Source organism: Channa argus, chromosome 9 (assembly GCF_033026475.1).
Source record: "Channa argus isolate prfri chromosome 9, Channa argus male v1.0, whole genome shotgun sequence".
In the NCBI taxonomy this organism is placed as follows: Eukaryota; Metazoa; Chordata; class Actinopteri; order Anabantiformes; family Channidae; genus Channa; species Channa argus.
Genome location: NC_090205.1, coordinates 1,972,770 through 1,990,787, shown reverse-complemented (window position 1 = coordinate 1,990,787; position 18,018 = coordinate 1,972,770). Strand labels below are relative to the sequence as shown.

Sequence of the window (18,018 nt, the reverse complement as noted above, 5' to 3'; positions counted from 1 at the left end):
AGGGGGAATTGTTGGGTTCTCTTTATATATCTTTATAATCTTGACTTTATTCTGTAAAGTGCCCTGAGATGACTTTGTTGTGAATTGGCGCTATATAAATAAAGTTGAATTGAATAAAAGGGTCTCCCTTCACCACTCTCATTTCACTCATTTCACTTCATCGTTACTCTAGATGTCATATCTTTATCCTCAAATGCTACTGCAAGGAACCTCCGAGTTATATATGACCAGGATTTGTCCTTTACCTCACACATACAAAAAATCTCTAGAACAGCCTTCTTTGACCAACGGAACATTGCCAAAAGGTATTTGTGCCAGAAAGCTGATGTCCAGATTGTGATACCTTTTGTAGGAGCTTCCTGAAGGAGTTGCTACCTCAAAGCTCAAGAAAGTGTTTATGGAGTTCTCAGAGAAGGCAGAGCTTGTGGCTTTGGTTTTGGTAGCCAGGGTCAGCTGTGAAGAGCATCAGGGAGAAGTTCCTACTGCTGCTCCACCACCTTTAGATGTTCTAGGATTAAAACACCCGTGACATCAGGCTGATGACCCTGCGGCTGGTTAAAGGCACCAGCACAGGTGTAACATGCAGCAATGCATACAAGATAGAAACCTGTGGTCCCACCTGAAGAAGGACATAGAATCCTCATAGTGACCAAACTATGGTATTGTAACTTTTGCATTGAACACCTGATGCACACTGGCTTAAAAAGAACTGTTTGCATATAGAATCACTGCAAAAGTAATGGGTACAAAACAGTGACTATATTCTTTCTGTGACATATCCTGTAAATTGACCCTTTTCATTATCAGAACTTGAACATTTTAAGTCAGTAACATTTAGAAGGTCTAGAAGAACTTTATCCCCATTCTTATGACCAGAGAAGGTACATCTGGTTGCTAGTGTGTGCCCTGTGGGCTTTGTGGCTGAAAAGAAGGATGAGCATTTTCAGCACATGTGCCACTGAACAGCTTTCTTAGGAGTAAATGGGCACCATGTTTTGATCCTATATTCATATCTGACAATACAAAGAGGTCCATGGGCTGGACATAGAGTATGTTTTTGCATCTGTGTGCACATGCTCCCAGTGTGACAGCAACACAGGATACAAGGTAAGCAGCTTCATTAGTTTGATTAGGATCAGGAGAGGATGGTGCATGTCTGTTATTTAAAATGTCTCTAAAGTTTTAAGACTTTGAAACTATTTCATACAAAAGTTTACAAATGGATTTCCTGTTAATTTAGTGATACTATCAGTTTGGAGTTGGATAATAATCTCTGTCCTCACTTCCATCCTGTCATGTACTCATTTAACTCAAATACTGCTTAAAACACTCATCAGCCGTGATGAGAAATGAGTAAGAGTTCGGTTTTCCTAGTGAATCTATTTCCTAGTTAAATTATGTGAAATTAATTTTATTGCAGCTCATGACACAAACATTAACACAGACTTATGTCTTGTTAAAATACCTGTTGGATTTAAACGGAATGTCTTTTCTTATTGTCTTCCTTTTCTTCTTTAGTCTTACTTCTCGTCTTCCAGCTGTGCTGTTGTACAGACATGAACAACAACAGTGTGACTCCCTCCTACTTTGAGTTCACCTTATTCTCAGACTATGGTTCCCTCAGATCACTTTTCTTCAGTCTGTGTCTGCTGATCTACATGACTATAATCTCTGCTAATGTTGTCATTATTCTGACAGTCTGTCTGGACAAGTCTCTGCATCAGCCCATGTATATTTTCATCTGCTGTCTGTGTTTAAACTCTCTGTACGGCTCAGCCGGCTTCTTCCCCAGGTTCCTGATGGACATACTGTCTGACACTCACTTCATCTCACGTCCGTTCTGCTTCACTCAGATGTATGTTATTTATACTTACAAAACACATGAGTTGACTCTTCTCACTGTCATGGCCTATGACAGGTTTGTTGCTATTTGTCAGCCTTTACACTATCACAGTAAAATGGTGTTCAGGAAGGTGCTGTATCTTTTGATTTTTGCTGTGTTGTATCCTGTTTGTGTCATCTGTCCATCAGTTTGTCTTTGTGTGGAAATAAACTGCACAGGATGTTTTGCACCAACTGGTCTGTGATTGAACTCTCGTGTGTGGAGATAACTGTGATCAGAATAACAGCACAGTTTATTGCTGTTACTTTGATCTGTGCCACTCTACTCTTTGTCTTGTACACCTACCTGCAAATTTTGCTTGTTTGCAGGAGAAGTTCATCTGAATTCAGAGGAAAGACGTTACAAACCTGCCTGCCCCACATGGGGACATTTGCAAACTATTGCATCTCTGTACTCTGTGATATTTCCCTCAGTCTTTATAAGGTGGATGAAGTAAACCAATTTGTCATTGTTGTATTATCTCTGGAGTTCCTGATCATTCCTCCCATCAGTAATCCTCTAGTTTATGGCCTGAAGCTGCCTCAGATCAGAGGAGTGATTGTTAATTTTCTAAGGATTCACAAAATAGTTTGCTGTACAAAATTTCATGGTGCAACAAGCAAAGAGATGCTGGAACCACTTTAGCTGAAAAAACCCAACATCTGCTTTGCTTTCTTTTGCTTCCATATTTTGGTTTAGGAGCATTTTCAATTTCACTTCTTCACATTGCAACTTTTTTCACTTTCACGTTTTAAATCTCACACATTTCTAGCACATGTTTATACATGTGCTTCTCTGTGTGTTCACAGAGAAAAACCTCAGGTCAGGCAGGACAAAGATGCCTGGATGAGATTTCTTTGGATGCTGGTGCACATGTGAACTGTCAGGGAGTTAATGTTGGTCATTCTGCACACTGGGCTTCACAAACATGTGGTCTGAAATCACAAAGAGGACTGAAAAGGCTGAGATCTGATTCTGACTTGTATCACTGATGTCTTAGAGCTGAAGGCTCTCCACATTCTGCCACATGCACTTTATGGATGAGTTTTTCTTCATTTGATGAAAGATTGATATGTTTTGCAGCTGCTTTTGTTTGTTGTAATAAATACACTGATGTCTTTAAAAAGTGTGCAGTCTTCACTCTGACCACTAGGTGGTGGAAAAACGATAAAAATTACAGTATGAGTGTGTCAAATGTTGCTGCTGGTGTGCGTGTACTTGATTCTGTGCAAACACACACACATGCATATATGAAGTCTCACAAAATGCTTGTTTTGAACCTGGTCTATGCTCAGTCTGCAGCTCAGTTAGGGTTTAGTTAAAGAAGAGGAGGCCTCAGGTTCATCAGGTGGACACACACACACAGACACACAGTAACTGCTGGGTGTGTAAAGCCAAACGTCAGCATGTTGGCGTTGTGTTCACTGGCTGTCACAGCTACAGCACTCAGCCTTACACAACATGGAAACCAAGATTCCACACATCTGCATAGCTTTGCCTTACACAACGGCTGCTGTTTCACCATCGCTCTTACACAAATACACAAGCTTGCTCTGTCTCTCTGTCCACACAAAGTTTCACACACATCTACATCTTAATTGTGTCGGTCAGACTCCAGTGTTTATGTTGATGCGTGCACACACACACACACACACACACCCCTCCTGTGATCCTCAGGGGAGCTCGGCCTCACATTCTTCAGCGCACACTTCATTGTAGCGGTGATTCAGAGCAGCTCATGGCCAAATAAGACGAAAACCCCCTCAGCTGGCTCAGTCCTGCATCTGAGCTCTTTCTGCGCAAACACACGCACACACACACACACACACGGGTGGATTTATAGACAACGACACAGGAGGAAAGTGTTTGGCTGAAGCTCTGCGGTTTACCAGATGTTCTTCTTGTTAGACAACTTGTAGATGTGAACTTTTTGATTTTTTCACAAGTTAAAGGGGAAATGACATAGGACAACCTCAGACTTTATGTTGGACTCAGTTTTCCCTGACATCGTCCTGATGGAAGTTTAGGGTCTTGGCTGAGTATGTAAAATGGGTCACACACCACAGTAAACATTAGACATGACCTTCAGCTGACTTTCTTTTTGTCTTTTGTGACTTAGGACTCTCCTGGTGATTACTTTAGAATGGAATTTGGCTTTGACTTAGGGACTTTTTGTGACTTTGTACTTCCTGGACTTGACTTGGATAGTTCTGTCCTGGCTTTAGAACTCAAACTGGGACCTGGCGTTGTTATTTGGACTTTGCCCTTGGGGTTTGGAGGTCCGTACCTGCATTTGATTTGGGAATTGCTTCTTCTTAAGTTAGGACTTGGACTGGTTTTGCTTCATTACCTTTAGGTCATCGCTGATTCATCTCGCTGAACGTAAGACGTCATCTGGCCTTCATTTGGGTTTTGTCTCTCCCTCAAGTTAGTCACTTACTTAGTGATGATTCTCTGTCCATCTGATGAGCGTTGACACGACTAGTAAAAAGACATCTTCTGCTAAAAAGTGATCCCCACCAACCACCATGCCCCCCAGGTCAAAGTGGGGAGCACACTTAAGTCGTGTTCTTATTTCTGCAGCATAGGTCAGTGCTCTGCCTTTGTTGGAGCACAATCCTGACTAACTAAAGTGAAGGTGGAAATTTCCTGTAATCTGGGAATCAGCACCTGGCAGTTATTTTCTGACCATGTAGGGCAACAGAGTATTTATGTTTGTTGTAATGTCCTGTTATTACTGTGAAGGTCTGACAGACTAAATATGGACAGATCACGTGTACAGTTGTGTGCTGATGTCATTCAGTTGTACAGACTTTACAGGGAGCAGCAGCATCCTCACAGTTACAGTGTTCTCAGTTTGTTGCTTTACCAGTTGCTGCAGTAGTCGTAGTAGTAACAGTTCCAAATGTGTGTTTATTCTCTTATTCAAATCTCCAAAATACTGCAGTTACTTGTACACGCAGACTTTCCACAGCAGCACACAACTGATCATCAGGCCACCGGGGAAATTCTGTACAAGCATACCCCCCATCCCCCACCACCCCACCACAACCTCCCCAAAATATTCCTTGTTGGTGGCGACGCCTGGCTGTCTTGCAGCACTGTGCGCCTCTTGTGTGAGCTGCGGTCGAATGAACTTCCTGTTGTTTCCGATGAATCAAAATAATCCGCTGTGGCAACACACAGCGTGGAGAGACCGGGGTACCTTTCACATTAAAAGCATGGCATAAAACAGCTGCAAGTGTCATAAAGCTGAGGTCCTACTCACAAGGGCTATTATACGTGTCATATTATATTATATTATATTAAACATTAATGAGACACTTAATGTAAATAAATGTAAAAAACATCCGAGGAGGATGTTTTAAATATTAAACAAAACTGACTTAGGAGCTTTGTCTTCTGGACAAAGTCGCCTCAGTCACATACTATGTAGACTACTGTGATTTAAAAAAATAACAGAGGTCAACTGTCTTGTTTTACAATGACAACTATCAGGTTTTATTACATAAGATCGAACCACACATAGACTGCTGTTCTGAAGTTATTTCCAGAATCCTCGAAGACTCTGTGTAAATCTGTAAAATGTTTAATGTTCCACAAAAAAACTAAACAAACAAAAAACCAAAAATCTACAGGTAGTTGCGTCTGTTTCTTGATGGCCATATGCCCCTGCTCAATTTGTACTTGTGACATTAAATTTAAACTTCACTCATCTGACTTTGGTGCAGGAACATCGACATTTTTGACACAACAATTTCCTCCTGGATAATAAAGTTTGGTAAGTTGAAGTTTATCGTTACATTGAAGGAAGAATTTAACCTTCTGTGGTAATCTGCCTGGAACTGTGCAGTGAGTGATCATGGCAATGAAGGACATGTATGTCCACATGAACCCTGGACCAGGTTTATATAGTCTTACCAGTCCTCCAGGTCTTTAAGATGTCCATACATAAGATACTTCCTGTTTAATTGAGACTAGTTTTGGCACATGTACCCCTATGTTAGCCCTAGATTCTAAAACGCACCTGTTAACCTGTCCTTTGCTAAACTATCATTCCACGTGTTTTAGCTTTGTGGACAAGTCATCAATGAACAGCTCAGCGTCAGTGCTTTTGTTTTGAAAGGGCGTCCCGGAAGCCGGTCCGGCTGCAGTAGCGGTAGCGGACCGGGTAGAGGCTGAGCTGCGGTGAATTTCCCACTCCTCCGTCCGGCTCCCGTTCTTCCTGTTTCGTCCGCTTTTGTTGGTTAAAACAGACCATCAGACCGCCGGTGAGAACCGGGCCGAACTGTGTTCCTGAGGGCGTCGGTTATGGAGGCCGGCCCCCGTTAGGCAGAGTCAGGGTTTACCTGCAGGGAGCCGACTAATTTGTGTTGCTCTTCTTCACGCAGCGGCCATGGCAGCAGCACCGACTGCTCTCCGTCTGCTCGCCGCGTTTTCCCTACTCTTTTCCCGCTGCGGCTCCTTCAACCTGGACGTTGACAAACCGTCCGTGTTCTCCGGACCGCAGGGCAGCTACTTCGGCTTCTCGGTCGACTTCTTCAAGACCCCAGACAACCAGAGGTACAGTGACGGTGTGATTGTGTCTCTGAGGGGAAACTTGTTCGTGTTACAACCGCACTTTTAAGCCTTATGTTCTTATTAACGTAGGACAAGTTTGAGGTCATTTTACTTCATTTGAGTATTTTCCTGTTATGTGTATTTACACTGGTACTGAGCTACGTGTGGGCAGTAACTAAGTAAAATTCTCCAGTACTTCTTGAGTACACTTTTGAGGTACTTGTCCCTTACTTGCTGTTTTGACTTTATCATACTTTACTTTCTTTCAGATTATACCATGCAGTTCCAAATAAACATAATTCAAGGTTACTCTAACATTACTACTCAGCAGCTTAATGATGTAAAATTATTATTCTGAATATGGGTTATTATGCATAAAGTGTACTTTTACGTTTGCTACTTTAAATGTATTTTACTTGTGATACATTTGTGCTTTAACTTAAGGTACATATTAAATTAACAACTCGTAACAAAGTATTTCTACATGGTACGAAGTAAACAAGCAGAATATCTTTTTTTAATATTATTTACTTTTCAAATACTTCAGGATCTTTTATTTGAAAGAAACTCCCAGTCTACATGTAGTATATTCCTCAGTGGTTGAGTAACTAATTCAGTCAAGTAGAGCTTGTTTTTTCTTTTGGTTCCACTTCTGCTCCATTACAGTTGTGAGGGAAATAAAGTATTCTTTACTCCATCATATTAAAACGTTACTGACAAAGTGAGTTTATAAAATATGAGCTTTTGTAATAAATCAAACTCTCCAACAATAATTTTGTACTTTTTCAAGTAAAAATATCGAGTGTTTCTATTTTTCAGCTTTTGACCACTGAACATTTGCTAATTTGTCCTTTTTAGACCAAACACAGACAGTGAATGTGCCACTTTGGACATAGTAAAAGTAATAAAAAATAAATAGTAATGTTCTTCCCCAACTACGTCAACTCCTTTATGTACTTTTTACTTAAATAACATTTTAAATGGAAGACTTTAAGTGCTTCTACTGTTTCTACTTTTACATAAGGTTTTCATTACTTCTTCCACCACAGCTACATTACTCCTGAACTAATAACAAATTAAAATCTCATGTGTGTAAACAATAGAAAGTACAGAATTAGACCATAGGTCAATTTTGTCCATGCTCCTTAGTGTCTCCTTACATTAATAATTCAGAGGGTTTAGTCCTAAATTTGTAAACAGAAAACCAAACTGAACTTAAGTTATAATTAAAGGGTTCTGAAGAAGCTGGTCCCTCTGTGCTCATATTTCCACTCTGTGGTTTTAAATTGTGTGGAAGCCTCGTGGTCTCTTGTTTTTTTTTTTTTTATCATTTTAACACCACTTGTTGTTGTTTCCTGCTGCATTCAGCCTTTGTCTGTGTCTCTAGTCTCTACTCCAAATTTATTTTTACATGAGCAGATAATTTATTGCTGCTATTTTGTACAGGCTCAAAGTATGTCCAAGGTGCACAATCGTGCCTTTAGAAATTATAGAAAAAGTATTGGTGTGTCAAGCCTGTGGCTGGCGCGACACATCGATGTGCATTTGTGCAAACACGCGTATACATACAATTTCCGTAAAATAAGATGAAAACGATATTGACACATCAGCGTATTTTATTTACGAACCTTTGATGGGTTCCTGCATGTAGGGAGTAAGATAACTGTGTTTAGAGAGTCCATTGATGACCTGGCGGAAAAAAAACTTGACCACGATCATCTAAAGTATCGGAGTATTTGAAGCAGAGACCAAATGACATGGTGCTCTGCCAGCTCTGCTACTTTTGTTTTGGGAATAAAATCCTGCAGTGCAGCCAAGTAGGGGAGAGAACTCCTGTCTCACTGTAACCAAGCTGAACAAACACTGACCGGGCCGTATTATTGGAACGTGGAGAATATGCACATCATCCTGCAGACTCTTTTACACAAACACATCACAAAGTCCAGCACAGAACAGCTGTATCGTGTTTTGTAACGTTTTTATGGCTACAGCCTCACTGGTGCCGTACAGCTTGTAAATGCCAGCGAATCTTTGTGGCTGATTTTGTGAAATGAAGCTGTGCCTCCTGTCAGCACGTCATCACCTCCTCGCCTCCATCCTCTCCTCAGGTCAGACGTTCTGATAGGAGCTCCGCGGGCCAACACTTCATTCTCCAGCAGTGTTGTGGAGAGAGGAGCAGTGTACAGCTGCCCCTGGACCAGCTCCTCTTCCTGCCAGCAGCTTCAGTTTGACAACACAGGTACGACATCTGTCTTCAGAACAGTCTTCGTTAGTTACTCTCAGTTAAGCTGAGTTACCTCAGAAACCATGAGACTGAAGTCCCTGTTTCACCAAAATGAACCCACCGACCCTCCTTTCGGCAGCAGTGGGGAGTCTCTTCAGTCTCATCAGTGTTCACAACATTGAACAGTCATTATCCATTTAAAGTTTTTCTTTCTGATACGAAACACTGTCAGCCTCCTTTTTGTGATCCCACAGAAGAAATAACACCAGTTATTTTCTTCTTTTGTAAATAACCTGACTTTACTCAGGGGATCCAGCTGCTGTGCTTTTTAGTGGATTACTGCAATAATGGATTACCAACTAATTTATTCAAAAAAAAATCTCAACTACATAGCTGTGATCAAGTTGCTGGCGTATTAATGATACATTTTGGGGGCATATATGTACTAAAATAATATTTTTAAAAATGAGACATTGTAGCTTAAAGTGAGAAAACTTAGTATTTTTACTGTGGCATTACTGCTTTAAGTCCCAATGATGTCCATGAAGAAATCTCAATCTGCAGCTCTGTCAAAAACTGAACCACCACCAACTGAGCTGCTCTCATTTTTCTTTGTTTTCCTTCACTTTAGTCTATGATTCTGACCAAAACTGCACAGACCTACAGTCAGTGACACTTACTTTCAGTTCTGCTAGTTTTAAGTTCTGCTAACAGACCATGTCTGGGTTTTGGAAGAGGGGGGGTTCAGTTGTAATGTCAGGAGCTGTGTGAACTTGCCCGGAGACTGTGTGTAGGCAAAATTCCAAGAACACACACTGCAAACATAACTTCCGGCAGAGATGACAATGTCTAATCTACTGTTTTAGCTTCTAAGAAAACAAGAGGACTGTTCTGTCATTGCCGTATCCCTGTGAAAATATACAGTTATACTATATAGAGTATTTATGGTTTCTAATATTGTGTTAACCCCTCAGAGCTGATGTGTCCAAACATTCCTCCTTTTATTTGCCTCTGCCAAGCTGGAAACAGACACTTTCCAAGAGTCGTGCTGAAATAACTGCAATGTTCAGACTGACATGCAGACAGTCACAATCAGGGAATGAAATCTACTATTCTTGTTTCTCAGCAGCTGTTGATGTTTTCAGAACTGTTAAATGTACTGATGGTGAAAAATGTTACACAAATTTCCAAAGCCCAGAAAATCCTCATGTACTAAGAATTAAGGCCATTTTTTTATTGGTAATTGGCCATTTATTGTAATACATACAATTATTGTAAGAGAATCTGACATATTGCAGTAGCCTTAGGCTAAAATAAAAAAAAATGTTTTAGTACAGCCCCCACACAAGGAAGTGTGTTTGTCCGCAGCTTATGTAGACGAGGGATGTGTTGCAGCTGCACCTCACATTTTGCTTTTCTTTGTTTGGTTGTTGTGTTTGCTTCTTAACATGTTGTGAACTGTCCATTAGAGCTGCCACTGTACAGAAGCAGGTTCCTTGTTTGTGTTGGCACAGTTCACCAATAAGGACGATTCAGGCGGTGTTGATGTGAGGCTGGATAGTGCAGTTGGTGAACATAGTGGATCATTTAGCAGCTGATAAGTCAGACATTTCCCTCAGGAGGTGGAGGAGATCAAACACAGAGCTGAAAGACTCAGAACATCTAAATGAGTTCTTTTTTTTTTTTTTAATTCAGAAATGTTTAACTTCTTACAATGTGATGAACAAACTGCACTTTATTGTGCCACAGGTACAGCTTTAGTTAATTTTAGTTATTAAATCTTTGCACTGTTGGAAAGTATTTATAAGCAGTGACACAGTACGTTACACTCATTTATTTGATTATACTTAGTCTTACTAAGACAGCTGTTACATCGGTATAGAGGAGTAAAAAATACAAAATGTAGCAAAATGTCAAAAAATGGAAATACTCAAATGCATATTTGGTTATTTTCCACCGTAACCAACACATCTGATAATGAACTTTAATGGATGACACACAAGGATTTGTTAGTTTTTTACCAAATTATAGTGTTGAATAGTTTATACTTTACTATCAGTGAATGTGTGAGGAGAAGGCTCATCAGCTGAAAAAACACAATTACACCATTCTGTTTGTTATTTACTGATAGTGATAGTGTTGAGCCTGTTTCCTGTTTGATGAGACCCAACATCCTGAGTCACTGCTGCCTTCTTAGTGAAGATGGAGATAAAAAACCAGCAGGGTGTGTATAACACACTGACAGCTGCTAAAAACACTGGACTAACTGTTGTTAAACATGGTCCTGATCAGTTTAGATGTGCAGAGCCATAAAAAGAAAAGTCATAAAAAGAACCCTGATTGGTGGCTGAGTGATTAAGATAAATACCATGTACCACAGCTATAGGGGGGCTGGAGTCTATCTCAGCTGTCATTGTGCAGAAGGCACAGTCCACCCTGGACAAATCTCATGGGCTGTCTCGGGGCTGACACAGAGAGACATACACAGACAGAAAACCATTCACACCTACAGACAATTCAGTGTCACTAATTAACCTAACATGCATGTCTTTGGACTTTGGGAGGAAACGCATGCAAGCCTGGGTACAACATGCAAGGGAGGTCACAGTTGGCCAGGGATTGAAAATGGGAACCTTCTGGTTGGATGGTGAAGGCACTAACAACTCCACCACCGTGCCGCCTGAGTTATTTGATATAATTCAGTATAATCCATTATTATAATCCATAGTCTATCGGGTCAGGTCTGGCTCTCTTTTGAAACTGTCTGTCTTTTTTGGAAATGACTTAAAATGCACATCAGCTTTGGGCCCCAGTTTGCAATGGGTTGGTTTTAGGCCGGAGAGGAAGTGCTGCTTTCTTTGGTCTATCACTGTTTGGCATTGGTCATTTGAACTCATACTGTAGGTCTGTGCAACCGTCTATCAGGTCAGGTCTGCAGTGATACGCTTTTTGCTGAGGTCAGAGGTGGGGTGTACTGGACTGCATTTTACTAAGAGGTGTTTCTGATGTTTTGTCCTTCCTGTTCACACAGGTCAGAATATTACAAATGCATCCTCCTCCAAGCTAAAATTGAATACCAGCTCTACCACAAAAACTGAGCATTGTAAGAGTCAACTTTACAGATGAATAGTTGTAGATTGTGCAGGTGTACCAAATAAAATGAACCCTGAGCACAGAAGCTGATTTGTTGCAGGTATATCAGTGTCTTGGTCGCTGGGTGTGGACAGCATTTCCTCAGATAAAGACTGGTCTTAAAGGTGTAGTGACTCACAGCTTTCATAACTAACTGCTCGTGTATGATCTTGTTTGCTGCCAGCACTGATTTCTGATGGTTACTATTGTGAAATCACGCATGAAGCACAAACAAACCAGGTGATTAACACCAGGTGATTGAGATCACATGATGAAACTGAAAAATTTGCCCTATGGGGATGCTCAGGTTATGTAGCAACTGTTTGAAGCTGCAGTAACCCTCCCCCACAGGGACGTTAAAGCTCCTGATGTGTTCAGACTGGTTCAGATTCAGAGGCTGTGCAGCACTTTAGCCATGCATGGCATTATCCATCTGAAGAAGTGGAAGAGCTAAGGCTGCAACTAGCAGGGATTCATTCATCCATTCCCAACAGCATGTTGTAATTCCTGCAGAGACATCTTCATAGGATAACAGGGCCAATTTGAGTTTGATTCGCCAATCCTGATTATTGCAGGGGCATTTCCGACTCAAGGCAACCCTGCAGTTAGGTTTCCACAGACATCATCCTAACTGGTTTCACGGGGGCTGAAATCTGAGGAGAAACCTGCAAAAGCCCAGTCAAATAATTTTTATTATATAAAAAGTTTCAAACAGATTAAATTCCGATTATGACTGTGTTAAATGTCAGATTGCCCAGACTTTCTGTTTTCTTTCTGTGAAGCTGCGCTTTTACTGAAACATCTCATTTACACAGGAGATAAGTGACCTTGTTATCAGAGTGGTGATGCAGATCCTGTGGTTCTCATGTAGAGTTCCAGAGCAGCACACACACTGACTGTGCAGGTTATACAGACATTAGACATTCACTGGTGTATCTGCAGTGAGCTAATAGTGGCTGAATACCTGCTCAGTATTAAGTCCGTTATGTCCTGTTGTCTGGCACTGACAGAACTGAACACCGGGCCCTCGGGCTGTTACACTGGTAGTGACTGGCCTAGTTTTTGCTGTGTGCGCGCGTGTGTGTTTGTCCCACAATAGAGGCCTTTGTTGGTGGTTGGTGCTGGCCAAAGCTTTACCAGAATTCACTGGAATTCTAGTGTGTGTGTGTGTGTGTGTGTGTGTGTGTTTCTATGGTTCCATGGTTCCATCTATGTAAGGATATTTCGTCATTTCGTATTCCTCACTACGTCAAGTGTCTGAGATGTGGTTTTAGGGTCCTGGTAATAGTAAGGTTTAGAATGGGGGTTGGGGTTAGACATTTACTGGACAATGATTGACTTCACATCTATAGGAAGACATTGAGTGATCAGACTGTGACTCAGTGCCACTATGAAGAGCCACAAGCTTTTGTTCCTGTTTTCAGTCTTTGGTGTGAGTGTGAGTAATGATTTAGTTGTTGTGCACTCTGTTGTAGGACACAAATGGAAAACAGACTTAAATATAACTAGGTGCCAAATTTGTCCTGTTGTGTTTGCTGAACCAAGTCTACATGAATTGTGTAAATCTGTAATCACGTTTGTCTCGTCTGTTTTGTCTTCGTCCTCGTTCATTCTGCTTTGGCATCAGGAACAGACTGAAAATTGTAGACCACTTGGTTTTTGCTGGTTTCTGAAGTTAGCATGGTTAACACAGCTTCCCTGTCTATTGGCATTTTAAATGTGGAGATGGACCTGACTCACGGTGCTGAAACCATTGGCTGACATTGTCTAATTCCAGCTACTTCAATGTGAAGATCTGCTCCTTTTCTTTAAAATTCATCACTAGAAAGTAGATATTTTGGGGTGTAAATTGTTGTTCAAACAAAATTAATTAATTTATGAAGTTGAAATAGATGATTTTTGTCCTAACACGTTGTAGATTAATAAAAACTTAAGCAGTTGATGATTTAAAGAGCCAAAGAACTGTATTAGTCCCCGAGGTGAGTGGCTTTGCTCTGAAAGACCAGTTTCATACATGTTTTTAACTTACTTATCCTCCCAACATTCCTGATTAGTAGATGAAAGTACAGCTTTCTTCAGGGTGGCAGCATTACAACAAAGAAATATTCAGTCTTTCTTCTATACATACACAAGAAACTAATGTTTGAGATTTAACATGTTGCTGTGGTCAGATTTCTCTAAAGCCCAAATGCAGACTGAACTTCTTACATCTCTATAGGTTGTTACTCGCTTGCTCAGACCACAGTAAATACAAATGCCACTGGTGACCAAGGTTGCTATAGTAAACTGAAATTAAACAAAGCATTTATAAGTTATAGTAAATTTTCTGTGTAAATAGTTTTATTTTAAAGACTAAAGTAAATATGACAAAGTAATAAAATTGTAGGGAATTGTTTCAGAACTCAGTAAAACTAAGTAGAAATGACAAAACATTTTGGACAAAAATGTGGAATTATCAGTCCAGTTCATTAGAAGTCAAAATTAAACACATTATAAGTATATTTTAGTGTTTAAACTCAAATAAAATCTGTTAATCTTTTCGTTAAACCATCTGCATGCAAGTTAACATTGGCAGTTTCATGTTCAGAATCACAAACACCCTAATTCTGACACTCACCAACATTCACCACCACTGATGACAAACAGTCTGCCGTCAGGGTGACGGTATCTGATAACTCGTGGCGTTCATTCACCACCATAATTACAGACTTATTACCAAACAGGGAAAACTAATCCTTTTGTACATTATCCACAACGTTTGTGTGATCACACTCCTCCAGCCATTTGTCAGCAGATGGAGTTTCCCACCATAATGGGGGGGGGAGGGGGGAATCCTAACATGTCCTCATTGTCCCACACAAGCTGAAATTTATCTGCTTCCTATCAGCCGGGTCCAGACACAGAGCAATTTCCTTTTTTAAAAGTAGACTTTGGCTTTTTAACAGCTCTGGCAAGCTGTGATAGACACTTTTTCTGACATTTATGGACCCAATGAAAAATGTAATAGATTAGGTCAAGTGAAAAATCGGTAGATGTTAATTCAAAGCGGTGGCTGCTTCTTTGGAACATGTGTTATTGTAACTTTCTGCTTCTCACCCACACACTGCATCTGTTGACTGAGTTAGACACTGGAGACTATCACAACACTGGTGAGACATTTATAAAATCAGCTGTGTGTGTGGTTCACTGGTTTTTAAAACCGTTTTACACCTAAAGGGGCATTTTTAAATTCATTTAATTAGATGGATAAAAATTGTTTGTGCAACATTTTTCACCACTAACCAGTTTCTTACATGTAATGCTCATTTTGTTGTAATGTAAATGTAAATGGTCTGCACTTATTTAGCGCTTTTCTACCTATTGGCACTCAAAGCGCTTTACACTGCTTCTTATTCACCCATTCACACTCACAATCAAACGGGGATTGAACCAACAACTGTGAGATTGGTGGAAAACCGCTCTACCTTTCTGCACCACAGTCGCCCACAGTCGTTGTACTGCTTAATTCCTGTCTTCTTTCTGTTATCAACTAAATTTTCTTACTTGGTTCAAGTGGTTGAACTTGGTACTGACAAAATGTGAAGCACTTGACCTCTTTAAATGTGTTTTAAACATAAATCTGCTTCCTCTGGTCTAACAGCTCAGAGTTCACTGAGTGTGCCCCTCATTTTCTCAGATTTATTAAAAGCTAAATGGGTTATCATTTTTCTCCACAATAAGCAACACAACATAACAATTAAGTTACCATAAAGGACAATCACTAATAATTACATTTTATTAGGGTAATTCTCACTCAGTGGCAGGTGGAACAGGCCACAGCGAACTTGAGTCCACATAATGGACTGATGGATGTTCATATCGTCACAGCTCAGATTTAATGAACATTTTGTTGAGCATTTCTCTCACTGCTCGTTTTAGTTCCTGTTAAAACACTCAAATAACTATTTGGTGAATTAAGGTGATGATGAGAGCGCTGTTGTACTGTCAAATTACCGAAATCTGTCTCCAATTTGTTTTTAAATCTCTCTGGAGATTAAATGATTTTGTACCTGCCCCCACTGTGACATCACAGTGGGGATAGACTAGGATAAAACCCTCAAATTATAGTTTGACTCAATCCCTCCATTGTGCAATATCCTGTTCAAGTTTCAGTTGTGCACCAGCAGCTTCTTCCCTTTCCATCATGAATAATGTAAATCTGATGTTGGCGTCTTCTAAACTGACTGATAGAAGACAGACGGCAATGTGGGCTTTAAGTAAAAATGAAATTAGAGAAATTTTAACAACTTTGGGTGATTAAATTGTCACAAATAAAAATATTGAAGAAATGAGCCACTAAGGACCAATAATACCAGCTCTTCAAAGTCTTTGAAGTTCTCTGATACAGTATCAAAAATCTCTTTGTTTTAGTGTTGTTTTATTCTGTGAATAATTTTCCTGTCGTGCTGTTTGTAGATGACAGGAAGGATCTTAAAGGAGCTCAGATGGAGTTTAAATCCAAACAGTGGTTTGGTGCCTCGGTGCGATCCAATGGAGAACACATTCTGGTAAGAAACAACCCACACACACACACACACACACACACACACACACACACACACACACACGCTTTTGTCTTTCTGTAGTTGTGGCATTTAATGGCATTTCGCTTGAGGGTTGATTTAAATAATATCTTATTGTAATTCCTCTCATTAAGACTTTATCCTGTGATATTACTGATATTTACATGGGTATCTCACACTAGTTACAAACAGAACAAGCATGGTTTAATGGTGGAGCTCTCATGTTGGAGTTAATTCAGAAAAAAGCTTTGGCTGAGGTTTGGAAATGTTTCAGCAACAAATCACATGTGAATTCAAACATCTGTGGTTTGCAAAGTTGTGTTGGAAAACCAAACCATCGAAGGTAAATCGTAAGTGCAATTAGTTCAGTACCTCGAGCACAAGCAGCACCAACCTTCAGTATTTGATGAAAGTCGGGTTGAAGTTTTGCTCTTTTGGATCAGTGTACGTTTGCACAGCTATTTACGCTGTTGGCTTTAACTTGACAGATGTTATAAAAAACGTTTTCTTATCCTCTGGTTTGTCCTGTATCCAGTAAAATTAATAGAGAATCAGGACGCTTTAATCTACATTTGAAAAATGTATCATTTTCACTAGTAGTACAGTTTCCCAGCAGGGTCCTAGTGCCTGGGGTGGTCTGGGCACTGATTGATGGATGTTTGTGTTTCCCAGGCGTGTGCCCCTCTGTACCAGTGGTCGACCTTTGGAGTTTCTGAGCGAGAGCCTGTGGGAACGTGCTACCTGAAGAAAGGAAACACGGTGGTGGAGTACTCGCCCTGCAGATCAAGTTTGTTCCCCTCCTCTTTCTGTCCTCTCAGTCTGTCTGTGCTAGAGTCAACAGGAAATACATGTTGAATTAGAATGTTGAAGAAGTTTAAAGAGAAACTTGAGTAAAAAAAAAAAAAAAACGCTGTCCAAACAGTACACTGACAGTCAGAGAGCAGCTGGGGGAACAAAGTGGGGCAGCTGATATTTTCCTCAGGAAGTGATGGAGGCCAAACACAGAGCTATACGCGGCAGATAACCCTTTTGGGTTAAGGTGTTTTTGTTTTCAGTGCTAACTGCAGCGGTTTTGTGAAGGTTAGGAGTAGCTAGTTATTTTAGGGAGCACAAATAACATGAGAAGTGATGTATTTTATTAAAAACCTTTTCTGTATGTCACGGGGCTAATATTGCTGTTTTCTTCCTGTGCAGGTGCCAGCTCACCTGAAGGACAGGGCTTCTGTCAGGCTGGATTCAGTGCTGACTTCCTTAAGGTTGGTCACCATGACTCATTTAGAACAATTTAATATTCTCATCTGCTTTAACTCAGTGTGCTTACTGTGTTTATTAAGCATCTGTTACTTACAGTCCATGTGTAGCTGTATGGATACAGTTTATTTTTAACATATATTTTAATTATTTTTTTGCTCAACTCAAATATCTAACACTTTTGATGAATAATGAGCAGTTGAACTGTGCAGATATCCATATTCAGTAGGCATGATGTTGTCCAATAGATGTGTTTACATCCTAAAAGAAGAAGTGCAGTGTGTTAAATCATTTTTTGTGTGTGTGTTGTTTCAGAAGAACAACAGGGTGGTGGTGGGAGGACCGGGCAGCTTCTACTGGCAGGGTGAGTCCTCCTTGAGCAGATGTTGTGACTCACATTGAAGGAG

General features: G+C 40.4%; 1 protein-coding gene and 1 pseudogene across 2 annotated transcripts in view; both read left to right on the top strand.

Moving 5' to 3' along the window:
• The first annotated feature begins 1,551 nt into the window (after positions 1 to 1,551).
• On the top strand, positions 1,552 to 2,527 carry LOC137132823 (olfactory receptor 5P64-like; annotated as a pseudogene).
• Positions 2,528 to 6,002: 3,475 nt separating this feature from the next.
• Positions 6,003 to 18,018, top strand: part of itgav (integrin, alpha V) — a 33,605-nt gene continuing 21,589 nt past the window's right edge. Inside the window, exons 1-7 of one of the 2 annotated variants that reach the window (XM_067515326.1) lie at positions 6,003 to 6,153; positions 6,274 to 6,445; positions 8,551 to 8,681; positions 16,254 to 16,345; positions 17,033 to 17,147; positions 17,555 to 17,616; positions 17,927 to 17,975. In XM_067515326.1, the coding sequence (XP_067371427.1) occupies positions 6,279 to 6,445; positions 8,551 to 8,681; positions 16,254 to 16,345; positions 17,033 to 17,147; positions 17,555 to 17,616; positions 17,927 to 17,975 (616 nt within the window). In that variant the 5' untranslated portion in view covers positions 6,003 to 6,153; positions 6,274 to 6,278. Of the gene's footprint in view, positions 6,446 to 8,550; positions 8,682 to 16,253; positions 16,346 to 17,032; positions 17,148 to 17,554; positions 17,617 to 17,926; positions 17,976 to 18,018 lie in introns of both variants that reach the window. The other variant, XM_067515325.1, reaches the window with a different exon arrangement.